Source organism: Nelumbo lutea, chromosome 6, assembly GCF_056320005.1.
Source record: "Nelumbo lutea isolate HS-2025 chromosome 6, American lotus-T2T, whole genome shotgun sequence".
Taxonomy (NCBI): Eukaryota; Viridiplantae; Streptophyta; class Magnoliopsida; order Proteales; family Nelumbonaceae; genus Nelumbo; species Nelumbo lutea.
In genome coordinates, this window is record NC_142689.1 from 4,406,389 (window position 1) to 4,430,648 (window position 24,260).

A 24,260-nucleotide genomic window follows, 5' to 3' on the forward strand; every position below is an offset into this window, starting at 1 on the left:
AAAGCACTAAGGGTCTGTTTGGTTTTGTATTTAGAATCAGAATCAATTTTTTTTTGGAATGGGAATCAGAATAGTTCATTCCCATAATCTCTTTGATTTAGACAAGAATAGAAATGGGAATTAAAATCAGTAAGAGTGGGATTTCATTCCCATTCCCTCAAATGAGAAAAGATCATTCCAGCAGGCATGAAAATAAGCTTCCAAACTTCTGATTTTATTCAACCAAACAATTGAAATTGAAATAATCCATTCTAATTCCGATTTCAGACCCCTGTTACTACGGACCAAACAAGCCCTAAGAAGGGAAAAGGGGTGTAGAGATGTTTGAATTCGTGGGTATTCTGATAAAACAATCGTTTAGATTTAGTGTGGGACCTACGTGAGTTTCCCTATACCTGCTCGTGAACTCTCAGTGCCCCATACACGACAAAGGATTATTCTCTCTTCCTCTTTCCTCTTTCCTCTTTCCTAGCAAATTGCATCTCGTCCCGTCCCAAAATCCCATCTCTCTCTGTCAGTATCCAGTAAAACTGTTTTTGAGTCTTTTGACCTTACTACCACTGCTACTACCGTGACAGCTTTTTGTATTGTTTTCCTAAGTTTTTCTTGCCACGTGGTGCTGCTTTGTCCATATAGAAAGGTTATCTGGTATGGGGATGATCTGGATTGGCCATGTAGACTCTTCTCTCCTCCACCTCAGCCTCATAAATTCCTTTCTTTCTCCTTCTCGGGGCCCCAACTTTACTTCATTTGCTGGAGTTTTCCAATGCGAGCAACAGCAGCCATTGGACCTTTCCCTTTCCCTTTCCCTTTCCCCTCTCTCCCTTCTGACAGAACACAGAAGCAAAGTGAATACATACGAAACATAATTTTAAGTTTTTAACCTTTTGTCGAGTAAACAAAATTTCCATTAACTATGGTGACTGCAAAATTTGTATGACCTAACCAAAGCCTTACTTGACTTTGTGGTTTGGCCGTTTGGGGATGGACTACCCCCTTGTGTAGCAAAATTTATTCAAAAATAAAAGAAGACTTCCTTTAGCATATTCTTTTCTTTGCTTTGAAGTGTGGAAAAAATAAAATCTACGGAAGTCCGAATTTTTATGTTTTTAGGTTTATATGAAATCATTTCAACACTCTTTCAACATGGTTATCCCATCATAAAAATGGGACCCACCATATATGGGGACGGGATCTATTCCTCACACTTGGGCACCTCACATGCACATCCACCGTGCATTGGTAACATGTGAGAAGCCCTCTATGAGGAGCAGATCCGGTCTCCCATATATGAGATATTTTCTCCAATGATGCTACTAGGTGGGGTCAACCTGTCCAATCATCCAGGCTGTTGATTCATTCAAATTTCAAAGAAAAACAATGTGAAAAAATAATGGGACAAAAGTATTATTTTAAAAAATTTAATTTCAATTTGGGACAAGAATGTTATGCATTCCTTAAATAGCATAAATCTGATCCACTGCAACTTTTTTCCTCCACTTTTGTTCAGTTTGACAAATGTGCAATTATGTACAATTATTTACACACGTGTAATGAGACGCCTTGGCACCCCTTTTCTATATATTCTTTTGAAATCTTACTGCAGAAATAATTGGAATTTAAAAGTTGGTAATTTTATTGCATATTTAGTGGAATTAGATTAAAAGAGAGTAAATTTTATGCCCAATATTGTATATCTAACTATCTACGTTACGCTGATAGAAGTAGTAAAAATGATTTAAATATTTATAATTAGCCAGAAAAGCATGGCTTTTGATAAATATAAAACATAACGATGGGATAGGGTTCATACAGTCAATCCCCAATAGTTGAGATTTAAAGCTGAGATAAGTTGAGATGAGAAGCTAGATCAATACAAATCTAAATAAATATTATTGAATTAAGTTTTCTGATTGCTTGTTTAGTGAGCTTCTCTAACCAACTCGAGAATCTACATGACAAAGTAATTTGGGCTTAAAAGGTGTTTCCAAAGGCCTCTACCGACCCTCTTTCAAGGGGAACTTTTTTTTACCTAAAAGACCTTTCCATGTTTGCATAATAAGCCCTAATTTATAGGGCATGCTTTATATTAAAATATATATATAAGGCTAATATTAGTACAAGGTGGGGCATATGACTGATATGGACTTTGTGGTTGAACACATAACCAACCCAATGGGTCTCTATGTGGATTGTGGGCAATCTGGATAGGCCACAGGATCAGTTCTTTGTGGCAGAAACAGGTGAAGGAAGCCACTAGTGTGGTTATTAATGCAGAGAGAAACAGTGATTCTAAAACCCAGTATTGGGACTCATTGTGGGTTGAGTACTGATCAATCCTGGTCTATGTGCAGAGTATGAGCAATAATTTTAATGTTTTATCATAAAAGAGGCAGAAAATATACCAGCCATTTTATAGACAAAACTTTGTTTTGAACCCATTTACATGAACATAAATGCAGCTAGATTTGGATATCTCCAAAAAATCTGTAAAACAAACTTGAGAATGACAATGGGGTCATAATCTTAATAGTAAAACCCATTATCTCATCCAACACTCCAAGTAAAATGATTTACTTTCAAAAACAAAAAGGGCAGAAGTCACTTAATTAACCGCCTTTTAAGTTTTAACTTGACTTTTGGATAGTGTTTTTCTTCCATTACTAACAATTTCATACTAGAAAATTGATATATATTTTTTTTCCTAATAACAGAACCATTTTGAAACATATTTTATTTTATTTTTTTCCATTGTTGTATTAAAATAACACCACTAATCCCTCTTTTCCCTCAATTTTCTGTTCTGAAAACATTTTAGCATCAGCAATATATTTAAAACTCAAACCAGCTATATATTTCAATCTCTTTTCCTTCCAGTTCTAGGGTCACCTTTTACCAACTAACAGTTGTTGGAGAGGAGGCTGAAAGCTTCTAACTTCACCCTAGGCTGCAGGGCAATTATCGGGAATTGGCATGGCATCAGCGTCAACAATTAATTTCAACACTTAAGGCTATGTTTGGAAGGAGTATAAACATAAATTTGTAGAGTACAAAACCTTGCATTTTGTATTATTTTGTATAAATTTCCACTGTACATATTTCTATTTCTACTCTTTCCAAACTGAGCCTAAAGAGTCACAGCTTGGGAACGTCCCCCTAGGACTAGGGTATATAACATAGCCTCCAGATAGCAAATGGCACTCTGAAGATCAGATTGTAAGCGATGGTAGGACTCACTTGTCCAATGCTTAAGATCAATGTTGACTCACGTCAGATTACCCCATTGAATCATTCCCTCTTTCCATAAATAAATGAAAGAATGGATAGAATAGTGAAGAGGAATTTTTCTGCTCAAGAATCAAGATGAATACAATTAATGGTCCTATTTGAATGACTGAATACCAAGGTCAAGGTATGCATAGAATTAACATTTGACAGTATTAGAGGTAGAGGACAATTATCAGAATATCGAGAATGATTTGTCCCTTCTCTAATTGCTGAAATGTGAAATCTCTTTCCCACAACGAACCGGAAAGAAAGAACATAGGTCAAGACTAAGTAAAAATTTTGGGGGGCTAAACGAAAAATAATAGGATCTATAAAAGGTACAAGGAGGAATATTGCGTGGGGTACCTTTTGTTTGAATAAATTAACAATATGTAATCTACACCTTTTCTTATTTTATTTATTTTATCAACATACTATTAATTAATGATAATCAAACATGTTGTGATGAGCTGGGAACGCATATTGGTAGACCTAGAAACCATTTGAAAAATAAATTTTGGAAGAATAAAACAAGAAAATGACAAAAACAATTGATTTTTTATTTTGATTTTTTACTCTTTAATTGTTCCGTGAGGGGAACACAAACTAATCGAAAACATAAATACCGGGAAGACAGTGTAGCTCCACACCAACTCAGATTTGTTTATTTATTTCATAACTTCGTTTGTTCTGTGATCCTTCCTTTCTTTGTTAATTTGGACAAAAAAAAAAAAAGTCTTAGATGTTATGTAATAAATAGGAATTATAAGAGTAACCCATTTGACTACATCCATGCAACTTGTGAATTCGGATCTCATTGAGCCATTTAAATGTCTAAACTGATTTTTTTTTTTTTTAAATTTGTGGGTGGGGACTGGGGAGGCTTATAATAATATTAGTAAATCACAGTATATGACCATGCGGATTAAGATGAATTGTACCAATTCTGTTAAAAGGGCTGTTTTAACTGCTCAAAAATGTTGATGACAATTGCAGCCAAAAAAAAATGTTGATGACAATGTGATAAATTAAGGTTGTGTTTGGTACTATTTCCGTTTCTTCTTGAAATGTCTGGGGTTGATCAATAGAAATTAGTGAAAATGTGAGTTAATACATCACATAAGGGAGTCATTTCAACTTAAATAATTGATGCATAGGGGGCTGACCATTGCCCTTTAGAGTTGAAACATCAAATTTGACAACTCAAATGGTAATGGTACCAAATACAACCTAAAACTTATGCCTTTCAAGCATAAAAACTTTGCTTCTTGTCTAATTAAAATAATGAATGTTCTTTGGAGGGAGAATCCCCTAAAAAATCAGGTTTTCTGGGGATAAATTTGGATTTTGACATCATCTATTTGGTTCCGGACAAGGTCCATGTTTAGGGTTGGTTTTGGATTGGACCCTAACCCGACCGAACCCATCTAATTTATACTTAACCAAAAGCGGTTATTCAAAGGAGTTTATGAATCGATATTGATTTATGAATAATTTTATCATAAAGAATAATGATATATTTTAACAGTGAAAATTAAGACATAAAAGGGTTTTATCAGAAAGAATAATCACAGGTATGCAAGAGAAATGATAGGAGTTCATCAGTGTGAGCGTTAAGGTGAGAGGATTCTTGGCTATGGAACTCAGTGCATAGCTGATGATGAACTATATGGGTCATCACTTTTTTTTTCTCAAATTTATATCATTACAAGATCTGGACAAGGGATATAAGAAGGTTGAAGAGGCCGAGAAACTGAGCTTGAGAGGCTGGCTGGGTTCAGATTTTGGTGGACGTCGTACATGAAATGGTCCTCTTATGTTCAACCTGCTGAGGTGATTTAACGTCGGCGGAGCGGACAATATGTATATGCAGATCACCCCTACTATACAAGTTGGGCTTGTTTCAATGTCTTCCTATTCTAGCTCGTCCAGGCGATCAGTTCAGTTGGCAACCTTCCCTTCCAATTGTAAACTGTTTTTCTAGTTTATATGGCCGTATTAATTTGACCCGTTATCTAGCTAATTACAAGAAGAGATAGATCAGCTTGCAAGGTGTAAAAACTTGGTGGGCTGGCCTTAACTTTGGATCATAGAAATCGGGCTGAATTGATGATGAGTTGAGTTCTACGAAATAATCCGGTGAGGGTGGTTTTAACTTTTAACTAGTTTTATGAATGGTCATGGTTATAATCTTGTAACAGTAATACAAGGAGCTATAAAATGAAGAAAAGAAAGAACGAAATTGAAAGATGATAACTGTTTTCTATGAGGATGTCTTCCGGGTTCAATAAAAAAACCAATCATGTTGGTGTAAATGCAGAAAGTTGAGAAGGATTGCTTTAACTCTACTGCCCATAATGTGAAAATGTATACATATATATATATATATATATATAAATTAGCCAGACTTCTCTCTCCCCTCTTTATGCAAATCATACCATCTTTTTAGTTGATTGCTTTTATTCTACTTTTGAAGAGAAGGGAAAGGCGGTGTGATTATTAAAGAAAAAATGATTAAAAAATATACTGAGAAAAGTGGAATATAAGATAAAAAAAAGGGAGATTATTCAAGGTTTGAGAAGGAAACAAAAGAAAAGACAGAAAGTGGGACGTCAGTATAAGCCTATTGGTTTGTGTTGGGTTGTGGTTTTGGGTGTGAGGGGGGTATGGTGTTTGAGAGGGTGGAGGATTGCAGAGGGTTCCCTTCTCATCCACATCCTCTCTCTCTCTCTTGTTGGTATTGACAAGGAAGGTCGCTGTTAAGACATGGAGAAGATGAGCTGCCTGAAGGTCTGGTGCAGTTTTACTTAGCTCCCTACAACTGTTTTCTTCACATCTTCTTCTTCTTCTTGGAAAAGAATTATTGTCTCTTGCTTGTCAAGAAAAGTATACAAGGAAGCATCAACAAGCGACGGAAGATAGATGGGTTTTAAAGGAGAATATCTGAAATTTTAAAACCATCCTTTACCTACTTTTATCTTTCATTTTATTGGTTAGCTTTTTCAAAGATCAGGCTTGCTTTTAGATCTAAGAAAATGCTACATATTTGTGATTCAAGAAAGATCTGTGGATCATAAAGAAACCTTAGAGTTACAGTCATCGTTACCCACGAAACCCTCGAATTAATTACATACAGGGAGAAGATGATGAAGGGCTTGATAACCCAGCAACATCCAGCTGTGGAGGAGAACATGTCTAATTTGACTTCTGCATCTGGTGAAGCAAGTGTTTCTTCAGGCAACAGAGCAGAAACAGGCACCCTATACCCTCAACAATCCTTTGCTTCACCAAATCAAACTCAAGTGGTGAAGAAAAAGAGAAACCTTCCAGGCAATCCAGGTCCTAATTTAACGACTATTAATTCTTTGTGATCATTTATGTTTTTGCACTATTTTCAGTTAACTGATTAACTCCATATTCATATTTTTGCTTATTCCTTCTATTGTTTTTCCATTTTTCTTTGGTCTGGGACCAGACCCGGATGCAGAAGTAATAGCTTTATCTCCTAGGACTCTCATGGCAACAAATAGATTCATCTGTGAGATTTGCAACAAAGGATTTCAGAGAGACCAGAACCTACAGCTTCACAGGAGAGGGCATAATCTACCATGGAAGCTCAAGCAAAGAACAAGCAAAGAGGTAAGAAAGAAAGTTTATGTGTGCCCAGAACCTACATGTGTGCACCACGACCCATCAAGGGCTCTTGGGGACCTCACAGGGATCAAGAAGCACTTTTGCAGAAAGCATGGGGAGAAGAAGTGGAAATGTGACAAGTGTTCAAAGCGTTACGCAGTTCAATCGGATTGGAAAGCTCACTCCAAGACTTGTGGCACAAGAGAGTATAGATGTGACTGTGGAACCCTTTTCTCAAGGTAAGAATGGAAACAAGGAAACCAACACAGATCATCATTATTAATTAAGACTAAAAAGTTGAAGAACTATACCTGAGTTTTGTTAATCTTCATTATGATCATAAGAGAGAAAGAGGAACAAAAAAAGGAATGATATTCCAAATTTAAGAACACACAGTCGATTAAGTTACCCATATCAAGCTATCAGTTCTGTGCGCGCACGCGTGAGAGAGAGAGAGAGAGAGAGAGAGAGAGAGAGAGAGAGAGAGAGACAGAGAGAGCTCTAATGGTAAAATCTGCTATGGCGGTTTTTTGTGTTTAATCCATTGACAAGAAAAAAAGCATGGGAATAGAAAGAGATAGGAACAAAACATAGATAGAATGCTTTTACACTGTTTTAGTCATTTGTGACGGTTCGCTCTTTTTGGTATTTTGTGTTTGTTGTTTGGTTGCAGGAGGGATAGTTTCATCACTCACAGAGCTTTCTGTGATGCATTAGCAGAAGAGAGTGCAAGAGCAGCGAACACACTGCTCTCGACTCAGCCTGGCCCTTCAACATCACATATAAACTTACAACCCCAATTTAACAGCCATGATCTTCAGGCACTTTCCCTAAAAAGAGAGCAGCAGCAACAACAACTGCATTTCAATCAAAGGTCAGAAGTACCACCTTGGTTAGCTTGTTCATCAGTCGTCCTAGGAGCTGGGCCGGGTCCACCACCTATTGATCTCTCTTCATCAATCTTTTCTACGAGGTTGGATCAAGAATTCTCACGGACACAACCTTCAACACACCAAGAAAACTTTAATCCTAGTCCTACTCCTTCCCTTCCGCCTTACCATCCTTCGGCATCCCCACATATGTCTGCAACTGCATTACTGCAAAAGGCAGCTCAAATGGGTGCAACGATGAGCAAACCTTCATCGTCAGCAACGCTCAGACCCCACCAAGCTCACATGCTTGGAGCTAATACTGGTAACGCTACTAAATCTGTTCCTACAACTACAACTGGTTTTGGTCTTGGTTTGTCTTCACGTGAAGAGATGGAAAGCGGATTTGTTCATGTCATGGATGCTTTTGCCAATAAAGCTGGTTTTGCTTCTAGCCTTATTGACAGCGTATGTGCGACTGCAGGATCTGGAGGTCCTTCTCTACTTCAGGATATGATGAATTCTTTTTCTTCTACAACCGGATTTGATGGATCTTCCTTCCAAGATGCCTTTGGGATGTTGAGTTCCAAGAGAAACGGAAATCTGAATGAAGCTCTAATGAAAACAACGTCATCAACAACCCATATTGGCAGAAATGAAGGTGGTGGCAGCCATGGCGGAGGTGTAGCAGGTGGGAATGATGGCTTGACAAGAGATTTCTTGGGACTTAGAGCCTTCTCTCATAGAGATATTCTCAACATCACGGGGTTTGATCATTGCATGACTTCTTCTCCATATGATCAGACGATTCAGAATCAAAAACCTTGGCAAGGTTAGCTTTCCAGGAACGGAACTAATTACTTCAATCGTTCTTACTTTTTATCCTTTTTCTATCTGTATTAAATTATACCAAAGGTGGGTTTTCCTCCTTCTCCGGCCCACTTGTTTCTTCTCTCTTTAATTCTCCGATAGTCCGATATTCCTCCCAAAGGGAGCTAGCTCTCTTCTCATCATAAACCTAATATTTCCGTGTAGCCATGCATCTTAATATATTAATTTGTATTTCTTATCTGCGTTTCTATATACTAATAATAAACAAAAGCTTGCAAAAGAAAACTCTAGCATTTGCTTTCTTGTGTAACTCAGCAATACTTAATCCTGTGTAGAAAAAGAAAAAATAAATTTATTAAACACCTCAGCTGCAATGCTTAGCCATTTTTGCACTACCGTCAAGCCAATAATAGAGACGTACGTCGTGGGTTGTTTTTATTTTTATCTGAGTAGTGAGTGCACTTATATATAGGAAATGAGGTTCACGCGTTTAGTGGACCACCTATTTGGATTTGGAAATGGTCCAATATCCATTTTAGTCAGATCATATGGTACTATATATTCTTATGCAATGGGTCCTTAACTTACAATTAAATGCCCAGTTAAAATGGAAAATAGATCGGGGAAAAGAGAATCTAGCTAATCTATTAATTCATCAACAATTAGATTATTTGTCTTATTTATCATTGTTTTCCTCCTCCTTCTTCTCATTTGTTTGCTTCTTGGTGGACTGTCGGTGCATCAGAGCCCGCCCATTTTCTGGTTTAGGTGAACCCCAGCCCAGCTTATAAATTGGGGCCAGTTTAATTTCTAGTTATATAGTAACTGTTCAGCTAAACCGGTCCATATCTACTTCCAAAAAGGCTATAAGCACATAGACAATATTTTTGTACTCTTGCTCAAGTTCCATTTGCAAAATAGAGAGTTGGGTTGGGCACAACCCTTATTCCACTCTAGTCTCCTATCAAACTTCTGAGCTCAGATCTCTTAATCACAAATTCTGCTCACATCTCCCTACCACAAGACACTATATATCGGTGGGCATGCAATGGGAATATCTCCCTTGTCATTCATGGGACAGCGGTAGTGTGTTGTGTGGTGGGTAGGGGGATGCGGGAAAAGTTTGTGGATATGAGATCCAGCTAGAGTGCAAACTTTTCTCACATTATATTGCACCCACAAGACACTACCACGGTGTATTGGGAACATCTCCTGCCCATGAATGACAAGGGAGATATTCCCAATGCACGTGTGTAGTATATCGTACGTGGGTAGGGATGTGGGAAGAATTTGTGGTGGGAGCTCCCCCAATTTATCTATTCATTGATGCTTGTCTACTGCTAATCTTATGTTGACCAACTTAAATTAATCGGATGCCATTAACCTCACCATGTCTTCTACTGTTTCTCTCTCTCTTTTTGTTTGTCCTTGTTGGGCCCTGTGTTTCCAAGTAGAGATGGGATAAAACAGCCTTTGGTTTCCACCATAACAGTTTGGCAAAAAGTGAAAATTTAATGAGGTGTACTACCCAACGATATTAGATATATGAAATGTAAAGTTGTAAAGACTGAATACTACTCACCCGCCATTAAAGTTGTGAATATACGATGGTTGGGCATTCAAGCAAAAGGTTTATCAGATGCTGTCATGAGAGATTCTTGAATTGTCATATATATATTATATATGTGGTCACCTTTGCATGGTTCCAGCAAATGTTGTTTACTTGCAAAACCAAAAAGAAAAGAGTTGCTGTTTGATACCGTATGTGGGCTCAGATGGGGATTCAATCCCGAGGAGGGTTGATTAAGCTTATAGGGGTTTTGGTTAATTTGCTTGTTGTTGATCGAGAGAGAGAGAGAGAGAACTTGTATGATCCTTGGTTAATTTGCTTCTTCTCTAACTAGTTGGGGTGGAGTTTGGTAACAAAGGAGTTGATGCACCTGCTTCCTACTCCTCCTCCTCCTGCGAGGTGCCCAACCAACTCCAACTCTAGGTTTTGAGCTTTGACCAATCAATTCAGCTGTAGACAAAGGGCTAGAAATGAGGAGTGAAGGACGACGACAGTGACTTTTTTTTGGTTGTTTTCAAATTGAAATAACAAAACAAGAGATTCCTCTGCACTCTGAACTTATTTGATATTTTGTTTGTGTTCATCACTTTATGTAGCTAACATGAAAATCTTTATATTGTCAACATCCATCCAATTGTTGCAGGTGTGCCTCAGTGCCTGAGCTGAGAGAGAGAGAGAGTAAAAAGCAAATTAAATATGTACAAAATTACCAAAGTGACATTCTAGCCTGCTTTTCCTGCTTTCCATACTTTGATGTCCCTCCCTCTCCCTTTCTCAAGTCTCAACCGGCCCAGTGGTAGGTACGCGGTGAGTAATATACAAATAAAGCATATTATGAGTTATGAGATGGGCTTGGGACTTGGGAGGTGGAGACAGCTGCTAGCTGACTCCCAATGGCGAGGTTGGCGGGCAAAATACACGCATCCCAAACCCTAAAACCTAATGTCCCAACCCGTCCTTTTGAGCCTTTGATGCTTTTTGTCTCGTCCATTTACAAACAAAAGATGGTGACTTCTCTCTCTCTCATGACTCATGAGGGTGAAATTTAAAGGCTGAAGACCAGTTGACCTACTACGTTGATGCTTTTACTGAGCTTCTTATAATAATGCTGCCTTTATCTATCGTCTTTGACTTAGAGGTTAGAGCGCTCTCTCTCTCTCTCTGAGCAGACTGAGCTTACCGCGTTGTAATGCACATGCAGATGTTTCTCTTAATTGGGTCCCACTCCCACCTAGGCCAGGAAGATAGACAAACCAGCAGTGAAATAATCATCCACCACTGTTACCGCCGGTTGTCAAATTTTCTTTCGATGATGGATGGATTACAATGTACAAACAAAAGCCGATCGAGGTGGATGAGGTGTGAGGAGGAATTGTCTTCTCCAGCCGGTCCCTGTACGTACTAACTATGAGTACTGGAACTGGATCCGTGCTCCTTCATGGCATCATTGTTGGTATTTTCCTTCCTCTTTCGCCCATCCTTGGTTGTCCATTACTGTGTTAATTCTCAACTGTTGGGCCTCAGCCACCAGCTTAGCTCAACCCCACCATCACTCACTGGTTATCAAGATCAACAACTGTAATATTTATAAGTAGGGGTGTCAATCGGTTGGTTTTGGGTTGGATTCAATCCGGTCTAAATCTTATCGGTTTATATAATTATTGGATTGGGTCAATCTAAAATAAATTAATTCCTATTCTTATTGGTCTGAATTGAATCTAAACCAAATTTTCAATAATCTAATCATGAGATCAATCCCCTGTCCAATTTAAAATCGATCAAAATTGAAGCCGGCATAAAATCACTTTTATGAAAGTACTTTTACGAAAACACTTTTAGAAAAGTAAAATTGTGAAAAAATACATTTACGAAAGCACTTTACAAAAAATACTTTTACGAAATCACTTTTATAGAAGCAGTTTCATAAAAGCACATCTACGAAAGCAATTTGACAAAAGTACTTTTACACGAAAGCACTTTTAAAAAAGAACTTTTACGGAAGTACTTTTATAAAAACACTTTTATGGAAGTGCACTTTTATAAAAGCATTTTTATGAAAGTAATTTTACAAAAGCACTTTTATGAACGAACTTTTACGGAAGCATTTTTACAAAAGCACTTATGTAAAGGTACTTTTATAAAAGCACTTCTATAGAAGTACTTTTACGAAAGCACTTTCATGAAAGTACTTTTACAAAAGCACTTTTGAAAAAGTGCTTTTTCAATGCCAAAAGGGTTTATTTTTGTAATTTTCAAATTTCTTTATTTTAATACATTTTTGTAATTCTTATATGTTCTGTTTTTTTATATATAATTTTTTATATTTCATTCGGTTTGGATTAGATCCAATCCAGTCCATTTACATTTTAATGGATTGGATTGGATTTGATTTGGACTAGATTAGGTCCAATCAATTTGTAAGTAAAATCATATTGGATTCAATCGGGTTGGACCAAATCCAATCCAATTGACACCTTGAGTGAATGAGAGTAAGAGATCTTTTTGCTGCAACTAAGAAGCGATCTCCCTATATCAAATTCGTCGATGAGATAGATGCAAAAGAGGGAGTCGTAACCCCAACCCAAGGACCAACAGTACCTGAAGATGACTTTGAATCAGTTGCTTGTTGATAACTGGACGGGATTAAGCAAAACGAAGGGATTAATATTGTGATTGCTGCAACCAACTTCCCAGAATCACCCGACAAAGCACTAGTGAGACCTGGACTGTTTGATCGCCACATTGTTGTTCTAAATCCAGATGTAGAAGTGCAAAGGCAGATCATGGAATAATCCCACATGTACAAAGCACTAAGATGATAAAATTTTATGTATAACAAAAGATCCTGAGGACTGTGCATCAAATAGAAAACTTGTAAATATTTTTGAAAGGTGGGACCCAATATTCTATGGGTCCACATTAGGTGGTATACTGCACAAAAGCAGAATGCATGCATGTTAGGATGATGACAGCCATTTTGCTGATGCAATATTGTGTGTATTTGACTCGGTGATTTTCCCTTGTGCCCAACCTGGTTTTGTATCTTTTTGTGCTTCGATCAGTCTGCATCTTGGATCCACATATCAAATTCAACCTGATTTGTGATTTGTAACTGTTAAATATGAGCCTTTCCATTTACCGCATCGACCTGCCAGAAAAGTGGGAACAGTGCTTTTTTATTCATGGGGGCTGCATGCACCTGGTTGCCAAGTGAAACATGAAATTAGGGCAACCAAATCTGACAATTATGAATCATCCATCAGGCTATGTTTTATTCTGTGGGTTCAAGGGATGGGCCATGCAACTTTGGGATTGGTATCTATGTTGGTTAATGTGGCACCAAATTAAATTTCCCTTCTGAGTGGATTTCCAGAGAGGGCTATTCCTAGGGTTGTGGTTTAAATTTCACTTTTGAGGGCTTGTATATATGTTGTATTGAAGGTATAACATGATTTTCTAGCTCTGTGCTCATTGTCTTGGGATTTTCAAGATTTACTCTTTCTTCTTTTTCTTTTTCTTTTTTTATTTTTTTACACCTACCAATTTTCTTACTCCAATAAAATCTCTTATTTGTTACTGAGTAAAAGGAAGAAATGTGGCACCAGATGGTGTCATGGAAAAGGAATACTCTCGCCATGTTAATGATGATCATTTAATCAGGTCGATGTCTGTCATCCCTACTGCATGTTCAACAAGTTGAAAGATTTCATCCCTCTGCATTTTGAATGTTTTTTTCCACCTTTTAGGATCTATAATGTAATATATTATACTCCAGCTTTTCATTTCTTACCTGAATTACAAAGAAAATAGAGTTGAGGTTGACTTCTAAGTATCACTGGAAATTTTGCAGGTTCTTAAGGAAGATGATGTCGATTTGATGATCATTGCTAGAGGAACACCTGGGTTTTCAGGTGCTGATCTTGCAAACCTGGTAAGTATTGCTGCTCTCAAAGCAGCAATGGATGGGGCGAAAGCCGATCTAGAGTATGCAAAGGACAAAATCATGATGGGAAGTGAGCGCAAATCAGCTGTGATATATCTGACGAGTCACGAAGGTTCACAGCATTCCATGAGGGTGGTAGTTAAAGTAAAGAGAAGAGTATTCTTCAAATAATGGGTCGAATTTCACTTAATTGAATTATTGTATAAGACTGAATATATATACAAAAATAATAAAGAATTAATTGAAAACAATTACAAGAATAGAAACATAGAAACAAGAAAAAGAGCTTCAGTAACAAATTTCTTAAGATGAGAGTTTCCTTTTTGTTTTGATTGATCTCTCTATAGTAGGAATCCTTTGTATGGTAGTTGGTCCTTCTTTAGCAAAAAGATTAGAGCCTTCTTTGGTAGGAGATCTAGATTTCTCTTTGGTAAGAGTTTTAGAGCTCTCTTTAACAAGAAGGCTAGAGCTCTCTTTGGTAAAAGGGGAAGAGATAAGGTTGGTCGACCTAGGGTTGGTCAACTCCTCAATACACCCCCTCAAGCGAAAGTGGGCTACAAGCACACGAAGATTGGACCGAACCCACTCGACCCAGTGAGCGGATAGTGGCTTAGTGAAAATATCAACAAGTTGATCCAGTGTGGGAAGGAACCGCACGATCAAAGATTTCTTAACAATAAGATCTCAAAGGTAATGAAAATTGACCAGTGGAGACAGGATTTTGACCCCCATATCGGAGAGAAGAGAATTGAGCCATAAGAGCTCTGTGGTTGCATTAGATAGAGCTCAAAATTCAGCCTTAATACTAGATCGAGCAATAGTTGGTTGTTTCTTAGCACTCCACAAGATCAAGTGAGAGCCAAGAAATATGCCATATCCGTCAGTAGATCGTCTGCCATCAGGGCAGCTGACCCAAGCAACATCTAAGTAAGTAGTCAATGTCTCCGATGTGCAAGCCGAGAAAAAAAGCCACTGTCGGTGGTGCATTTTAGATACCGCAGAATACGTTTAACTATACCCTGGTACTCAATAGTAGGAGCATGTAAAAATTGACTGACTTTATTAAAATGCACCAACAATGCTCTAGTACTGAGTGGGATCAGAGAGTAATTCGCCATCAAACTGAGAGAGACGAGAAGAGGTAGCCAATGGGCTGGAAACCGGTTAGCTACAACAAGATTAGTCTTTAGTAAGAGATCCAATATGTACTTGCGCTGAGAGAGAAACAACCCTGTGGCATCACGGTGAGACTCAACACCAAGAAAGTAGTGCAACGACCCCAAATCTTTCATGGCAAAAGTTTGAGACAAACTACTAATAAGCTAAGAAACATGAAGAGAAGAAGAACCAGTAATGATAATATCACCAACATAAACAAGGATATAAGTGATGATTTGATCTTGACTGTAGATAAACGAAGAAGGGTCACATTGGGAGCCATGAAAACCAAGATCATATAATCTATTACTTAAACGAAAAAACCAAGCCTGGGGGGCCTATTTGAGGCCAAAGAGGGCTTTATGGAGTTTGCAAATATGATGGGGATAATTGCTATCCTCAAACCCTTTGGCTGACGCATATAGATAGTTTTAGTAATAAACCCATTAAGAAAGGCATTATGTACGTCCAATTGGCGGACGTACCATCCACAAGAAATTGCTAGTGAAAGAATAGTGCGCACAGTTGCTGGTTTGACCACAGGACTGAAAGTCTTAGTGAAGTCAACTCCTGGAACTTGAGTGAAACCTTGAGCGACAAGACGAGCCTTGTAACGGTCAATGGAGTCATCAGGGTGTCGTTTGATCTTGAAAACCCACTTGGACCCAACTACGTTCATAGAGATATTATAAGGAACCAATTCCCAAGTACCATTCTAAAGTAATGCATGGAATTTGGTAGCCATAGCAGAACGCCAATGAGGGGACTTAGAAGCCTGTCCGTAGGAAGAGGGCTTGTCTTCATGAGTAGTAACATCATGAAGTAGAGCAGCTGGAAGAGGATAACGAGTAGCTAATAAAGCTTGAGCCGATTTAAATTCCATTGATCTTGTTGTCATAGAATGAGTGCGAGTAGGGGGCCCCACAACAAGGGTTGTATCAAGTAGTTCCTGAACAGGTCTGGTGCGCCGATGGTAAGGGATTATCAGTGATGGAAGCTTCCTATTCTGGTTCAAAGGAAGAAGTAGCAGATTCCTCATTAGTAACAGACATAGATGGCAAGGAAGCAGGAGATACCTCAGGAACAGGAGCAGTAGGAGCTGGACGCGTGTCAACTTTAATGATACCTAGAGAAGGAAGAGTAACACCAGCGGGAGCAACAGGGATGGAAGGGGGTGACGACTACACAAGTCTAGGAAAGGAATGTACATAAAAAACAACATGTCAAGCAATGATCTCCTTGCCGGTATCCTTTATGACTATTGTTGTAGCCAATAAAGATACAAGGAGCAGATCAAAAATCCATCTTGTGCAAATTATAAGGTCGAAGAAGAGGAAAACATTTGCAGCCAAATACTTTTAACATAGAGTAATCAGGAGGTTTGCCAAATAACTTCTCATAAGGAGAGAAATTACCAAGACCCAGAGTCGGTAATCGATAAGACAACAATTTCAACAGCATCCGCCCGGAAGGACTAAGGGAAAGAAGAGGACGTTAGTAGAGATAACGTGGACTCAATAATGTGCCGATTTGTGTTCAATATTGCCATTCTTTTCATGCATATGAGGACAACTGAGATGGTGAGTAATACCGGCATTGTCAAGATAGCGAGAAAGAGCGTGAAATTCTCCACCCAAATTACTCTAAAACATCTTGATTTTTGTCGAAAACATATTCTCAACATGATTCTTGAATATAAGAAACATATTAAACACATATGACTTTCTCTCAAGAGGAAAAATCTATGAAACTTTTGATTATGCATCTATAAATAAAACATAATATCGGAACTCTTTATTAGATAAAATTGGGGTAGGTCCCCATACATCAGAAAATACTAATTCAAGAAGAGAAGAAAAAATGTATTTGAAGATGATAAACTCAAACGATGGGCTTTTCCCATCTGACAAGCTTCACACAGAAAATGATGACTAAAAGATCTAGAATAAGGTAAACCAGATATAAAAATAATGTTTTTCACAACTCTTAAGGAGGCATGACCAAGTCGTTGATGCCATTCCGCCAAGGAGGTTTTCTTGCCAATAAAAGCTTCCAAGTTTTCTGTCATGTGCTTAACTGCTCCAGGAAACTGATAGAGTCCATCTCTATTGGGTCCTCTGAGTAAAATTCTCCCCGTATAGTCTTTCAAGACAAAGAAATCTGGATGAAATTCAAAAATTAGATTGTTGTCATTCGTAAATTTACTTACAGAGAATAAATTCTTAGCAAGAGAAGGAACATGGGCAAACTGATTATCATTGCAAACTAATGAAGTTGACCCTGTATTATTTATAGTCAAACCTATGCCTTTACCAATCTTGACTTGATCAAAACCTTGGTATTCGGATCAAACTTGTAGGTTGTCAGCATCCAGTGTCATATGATGAGTGGTGCTACTGTCCGTTTACCAGATTGGATCAAATCCAAATCCAAACGTAGAGCCATTGTGAGGTACACCACTATGAAAAGCTGCAGGATCTATTGGATGCGAGCTGCTTTCTCCTTGATATGACAAATTAAACTATTTGTAACACTTTAGTGCACCATGGCCTAGTTTGTTACACACTTGACAGATAATACTATTTCCTTTTCTAGGGCCTAAGGGATGGCCTCCACGCCCCCTGCATCTACCACGATTGTTGCCACCCTTGTTTTGATTATTTGAGAGGTCTGAAAATTGGTAGTAACTTTTTTATTATTAATGGCAACATTTGCATTAGGATTTTCACTGGAAAAATTATGTTGCAAAAGCCAGGATTCATGACTCAAAAGTAACCCAAGGACATCACTAATATTGAGCTGATCTGCATCAATTCGATTTGTGATGGTTGTAATAAGAGATTCATACACACTTCCCAAACCAGATAAAATGTATAGAACCAGATCCTCTTTTGCTACTAGTTCAAAACTGCAAAAAGGTTATCTGCGATGGTTTTGGCTTTTTTGACATAATCACTGATGGAGAGATTTCCTTTCTTCAGGTTTTGAAATTGGCACCTAAGTTGTAGCACCCTAGATCGAGAATGAGAGGATAATGATCTTTGCAAAGCACTCCAGACTTCGATAGCTGTAGAAAGACCAACAACTTGTGCCAAGACTCCCTTAGTTAGAGAGGCAACAAGCCAGCTAAGGACCAGCTGATCTAACTGAGCCCAAGTAGTGAAGTCTGGATTCAAAATCCATCCACTGTTGTCAATGGGATCTGGAATTTGTTATGGAGGAGGCTTGGCTGATCCATCGATCAGCCCCATTAGCTTATGAGCTTGAAGTAGTAGAAGCAACTGAGCTTTCCAGAGAAGAAAATTATCACCATTAAGTTTGATGGTCAGATAATGAGAAATGTTGGAAATTGAGTTGATGCTCGTGGGTAGAGAAGTGGTTTGGGAAAAGGTTGAGTTCGAGCTCATTGCTTTAGAAGCAATGGAGGTATTGTAGGCCATAGGCTATGATACCAAGTTAAAGTAAAAAGTAGAGTAGTCTTCAAAGAATGGGTCAAATTTCACTTAATTGAATGATTGTACAAGATTGAATATATATACAAAAATAATAAAGAATAGATTGGAAACAATTACAAGAATAGAAACAGAGAAATAAGGAAAAGAGCTTCAATAGGAAACTTCCTAAGAGGAGAGTTTCCTTTTTGCTTTGATTGATATCTCTATAGTAGGAATCCTTTGTATGGTAGTTGGTTCTTCTTTTGCAATAAGATTAGAGCCTTCTTTGGTAGGAGATCTAAAGCTCTCTTTGGTAAGAATTCTAGAGCTCTCTTTAGCAGGAAGGCTAGAGCTCTCTTTGGTCATGCCCTTGTGGCCATCCATACTGATGGGTCTCTTCCTGTTCACAAGGCTACAATTGTTCCATGAGGGGTATCTCTTGGAATGGTTGTTCAGTTACCAAACAAGGATGAGACAAGCATATCTCACAAGCAGATGCTTACTTGGTTGGATGTGTGCATGGAAGGGTGGGTTGCAAAGGAGCTCATCTTTGGAGAAAATTAAGTTATACGTCTGGTGCATCTTCAGATATTCAGCAGGCAACATCTCTGGCAAGAGCAATGGTTGCAAAATATGGGATGAGCATGGAGGTTGGGCTGGTTTCTCATGACTATGATATAATAGTAAGAGCATGAGCAATGAGGCAAGACTTCTCATTGGGAAGGAGGTCAAGCAATTTGTGGAAAGGGCCTACAATAATGCAAAATCTATTTTGACAACCCATAGCAAGGAGCTCCATGTACTGGCCAATGCCCTACTTGAGCAAGGACACTCACGGGGAGTCAGATCAAGGCTCTGCTTGACCAGGTAAACTCTCAACAACAGTAGCAACTGCAACAGCAACCTGTATCCCAGGGTAGCTCACAGTCTGCACCTGTCCTGCACCCAATACAGCAGCTTCAGCAGCTGCTACTGCTGCTGCTGCAAAGGCCAAAGGCCTTGCTCCTGTGGGATCCTAGTATAAGTGGGTAAGACTTTGGTTAACACATTGCTATATATTGGGTTAAATGTGCATATGGCAATTTAACATACAGGTTTCTTTGAGGGAGACTAATGCAAATCAATGGCAGTAACAGACTTTATAACATGTTGAATGTAACATTTTTTAGTGACTTGCCGAAAGATTTGCTGCAAGTCTTAGGGGAAGCCCATTGTCATCTAGCTAATCCAGCCAAACCCATTGTAATTCTAACCTCTTAAGCCCACAACCAGAGCCAGAGCAAGATGGGGTTCTATATGGTGGCCGACTGTTGTATTGGTTTTGATAAAACCAGAGCCAGATGTTTTAATTTTTTGATCAAAGGACGAAAGCCTATCGGTATCTTCAAAATAGGCTCCCCCTCCCTCTTCTTTTTGTTTTGTCATTGTTGTATATTTGTTCTCTCTGAAAAGATTCGGCACAAGATTCATGTAACTGAAGAAGTATATTGATGTTATGAGGCTATTGATGATTATGGTGGTGGTGACCGGTGATATTAATTGTAGAAGGTAGATATGTTGAGACTTGAGAGGGGGCTTGGGTGTTGTTCAATTCCTTGTAAATATGATGGAATACTTGAAATCCCATAGGCAAATTCATTCAACTATCAATCTGATCAGTTACGTTACATCTTTGATCAGAAGAGAAGAGATAAAATCTGGCGCTAAAGATCAGGTTTCTACCGAGTTACAAGAAACGACAAATTTAGCTAGATGATGTGCTTACCTGATTGCCTGATCTAGGAGTGAATGCAACTGAGGAACCATCCAGGTGAGTTAGAAGACTCTTGCAGCTGGCTATTAGAGTATATAAAGATACTCCAATGCGGATTAGAGTTTTCCTCCAACAAGGTCTTGACAATAACTTCATTGTCACCTTCAAAGATGGTGTGGGAGATTCCCAAAGAGAAGGCAAATTTGATACTCCCCAAAAGTGCAGTGGCTTCAAATACTAGCATGGAATAACTCGAGCATAGACGAAAGAGCCCTCATGATCTCTGACTATAAAGCCCACACCAGATTTGTGAGGAGAATTTGCCCCATCAAAATTGATTTTCAGATAACCGTTTGGAGGTTTTGCATGTCCATCTGATAGAGATAGATGAACTAACAATTAATTAATGCACTATCCAACTTTCTGGTCTGGCCATGCATTAATTATTATTGGATAACCAAATTTGTAGCACTCTGAATAATTGAATGAGGATTCCAAGGACAGTTCTTGAAAACATCATTTCTTGCAAGCCATGTATGCCATAGCACTGAAAAGATGTTTAATTAGTAGATCAAAATTATGGATGGCACTTGATTTATATTGAGTCAGCCAAAAGGTGAGCCACTCAGAAATACAGTTCTGTGAGATTATTAATTTCAGCGCGGATGGCAATGTCTAAACCAAACCAGACCTGTTTTACTAAGGGGCAAGAAGTGACTAGATGCTCCAGGGATTCTTCGGCAAGATCATAGACCACTTCGAGTCTTTTCTTCACAGGGAGGACATCATGCATAATTCTCCGGATACAAGTCTGAATTTTAGGAGGAATAAAATTTAAACTCCACAAGTAATGCATGACATTCCATCACCAAAAAATTGAGCAGAGGAATTTAGGGGTTTGTCTGCCAATAGGATTTTGTACCTCGAAGCTGTTGTGTAATTTCCATGTGGTGTGGGGGTCCAAACTAAAGTGTCCTCCATCCCTGAATTTGGAGTTGGGAGGGTTGGATTATAGTTTTTTGGTAGCAGTGGCTGTGTCAAATAAGTGATTCACCACCCTCTTGGCACCAAGTCGTTGTAGTATGTATGATCAATTAGATTTGCAACCTTTGTAGGCATCTTTAAGAGAAGGGTAGGATTTGCTTGAATTTCAGTTGGCAACCACGGGTCCATGGTAACATTGACATTCCATCCATTTTCCACTAACCACCAACAACCCTTTTGTAAAATTGATCTGCTTTTTAAGGATTCCTCTCCAAATATACGAGGAGTTGTTATTATTCTTGGCTCTCAAGAAATTGAAGTTTTTAATGTATTTAGCATTTGAGAATTTTGAGCCACAAGGAGTTAGGGGTTCAAAAACGCCAGTCCAACTTAGCAACTGAAGCTTCATTTTGGAGCTTGGAATTGAAAAGTTTAGATAAAATTTCCATACAAAGGATGAAGAGATAAGGAGATAATGGGCAACCCTGTCTTAGCCCTCTGCTTGGGTGAAAAGTACATCTTGGTTTACCATTTACAAGCACAGAAAAATGTCTAGTGGAAACACATTGATGAATGAGGTTACAAGTCGCTTTAGAGAAACCAAACTGATGGAGAACAAATTTCATGCTTTCGAAAGATCAAGCTTAAGTAGAAAGCTTCCAAATCTACATTTTTTGCTTTTTCATGCTATGAAGAATCTCCTGTGTGATTGATTATAGTATTATCTGATATGATTTTGCCAGGGGTAAAAGCACTTTGGAATGGTGAAATCAGCTTTGGGAGAATGGACTTTAATCTGTTGGTGATGACCTTGGCTACAGTTTTATATGGCACATAGCTTGAGTCAATAGGTTTGAAATCCTTAATTAGCTCCTTCTGCTTTCTCAACTTTTGGGATCAAACAGAGGTATGCATAATTGACAAATTTAATATCTTCTGGATTCCTGAAAATATGTTGCACCCATGAAGTTATGTCTGCACCCACAGTGGTCCATTGATTCTGAAGAATTCCAGCATGCATATGCATTCCATCTGGACCCGGTGATTTCCAAGGTCCCAAACTAAATAGAGCCTCCTTCACTTCTTGAATGGTGGGACTGTGACAAAGTTCATTTTCTGTAGGAGAAATATAACCACATAAGTTGGGACCTGAATACTTGATAAATCTGGACTAGTGGAGATGAATAGATTTTTAAAATAGGACACAAGAGTGTGAGAAATTTCTTCTTCATTGCTGGTCCACTTTCCTTCAGAATTTAAGGTAATAAATCCCTGGTTTCTTATTCTATTGGTAGCAGCATCATCTATCTCCCTGCAATGTCCAATCAACATTTGCACGTTGTTTCTAGTAAAGTTCTTCCCGATTGAGCCAAGTTTCGGTATCCTTTTTGCAGCTTTGAGATGTTCTGTAATCTTTCTGGCTGGAGTAGCTGGGAGGGATTGAAGGTACAACAGCTCATCCTCAAAACCTTTGATATTTTGTCTCATATTGCCATGCAAACGATTACTCCACCTTTTTAAATCAGTAAGGACTGACTGAAATTTAGATTGAACAGGATTTGGATTGGGAGTTGGCAGATGTTTGTGAAAACATCACTAAAGTCTTGTTCATGGATCCATATCTGTTCAGATCGTGAATTGGAATGTTGGGTCCTCCAAGATTTTTTAGTATGCAAAAGGATTGGGTGATAGTCGCTAAAAATCGATCCAGACGTTGGCATATGAGCTCACCATGATCCCTTTTATTTGACTACTACATAAAACGAGGTCCTGAAAAGCCAAGATGGATCAATAAGATTACATTAATCAATAGCCACAGAAGGAAAATAATTATTTTCATTAGGTAACACAGCATGGCCGTCAACTTTTTCATTTGGTGAATTAATTAGATTTAAATCTCCACACAAGAGCCATGGGCGAGAAGTAGAAGCATGAAAAGCTCTTAGATCATCCAAAAAATTCTTTCGAGCATTGAAATGAGGTATGTTCTTAATGGTGCAATAGATTGCTGTGTTAGTGATTTTCATCAGATAAACAATGAGATTTGAATTCCAACCGAGCCATATTAATCCTCCTCATCTTCCAATAGAAGGAAAAATCTCAATTTGATAGCCAACAGAGTAATGTTTTAATAGCCTATTGGATTTTGCCAAGCCACTCTTTTGTTTGTGAAATGAAGAAAATATCCGGCTTATGTAGAGCAAGGAGCATTGTGAGACGGGACACTGTCAGTGTTTCCTACATGATATCTTCATGGCGACAGGTGTGGCAGATTAGTTTCTTTTTTAAAAGTTAAAACAAAAATAACTGCTGCATTAGCCAAACAAAAAATGCTCTTGAAATAATTTGATATTGGAGAGAGAAAGATGAAGAAAATGTAAAATTTCAACTATACATTGAATTAATTCATTAATTACAATTGTATCGTAATGGGGCATCCAATGGAGTTGGGTAGCCAAAGCCTAAGCAGTTGACTATCTATCTTTTAGCTGTCGATGTCGATGATTTCTTCTTCTTTCTTTGGGCAAATGCACCAACCACCCATGGATATCTGGATGGATACATAGAACGTGCCATATAGAGAATGCATGTCTCCAAGTTTGGAAGGAGTATAAATACAAATATATACATATAAAATACAAAATTTTGCATTCTACATATTTATATTTATACCCCTCCCGTCCAAACTGAGCATATTTCTATTTGTATTTATACTCTGTGGATTGTGGTGTAAGATGGATACTCAAGGCCTAAAAATATGGTTGGTATTATTCATTTTCATAAAGCTTAAAGAATTTGATCTATGTAGGTACAGATG

The 24,260-nt window shown here is 38.2% G+C and overlaps 1 protein-coding gene, 2 long non-coding RNA genes and 1 pseudogene across 5 annotated transcripts; 3 read left to right on the forward strand and 1 right to left on the reverse strand.

Annotated features, from left to right (window-relative positions):
• The first annotated feature begins 5,743 nt into the window (after positions 1–5,743).
• On the forward strand, positions 5,744–8,885 carry LOC148846931 (protein indeterminate-domain 11-like). Of its 2 annotated transcripts, XM_088949928.1 has the most exons (4): positions 5,744–6,606; positions 6,743–7,139; positions 7,574–8,094; positions 8,254–8,885. In XM_088949928.1, exons 1-4 carry the CDS (start codon positions 6,411–6,413, stop codon positions 8,604–8,606), a joined length of 1,467 nt encoding a protein of 488 aa, XP_088806054.1. In that variant the 5' UTR covers positions 5,744–6,410; the 3' UTR covers positions 8,607–8,885. The 2 variants fall into 2 exon arrangements, with proteins under 2 accessions (XP_088806054.1, XP_088806053.1); XM_088949927.1 differs by having other exon boundaries at positions 7,574–8,885.
• Positions 8,886–11,375: 2,490 nt separating this feature from the next.
• LOC148846932 (uncharacterized) lies at positions 11,376–23,893 on the forward strand. 2 transcript variants are annotated; one of them, XR_016100792.1, is made up of 5 exons: positions 11,376–11,623; positions 14,021–14,101; positions 22,186–22,703; positions 22,837–22,888; positions 22,990–23,893. It is a non-coding gene; the product is annotated as an uncharacterized LOC148846932 (long non-coding RNA). The 2 variants fall into 2 exon arrangements; XR_016100793.1 differs by having other exon boundaries at positions 22,999–23,893.
• LOC148846933 (uncharacterized) lies at positions 16,994–20,990 on the reverse strand. Its single transcript, XR_016100794.1, has 2 exons — positions 20,471–20,990; positions 16,994–17,431 (listed from the first exon to the last, which is right to left on the reverse strand). It is a non-coding gene; the product is annotated as an uncharacterized LOC148846933 (long non-coding RNA).
• On the forward strand, positions 18,611–19,955 carry LOC148846934 (ATP-dependent zinc metalloprotease FTSH 4, mitochondrial pseudogene; annotated as a pseudogene).
• Positions 23,894–24,260: the final 367 nt, after the last annotated feature.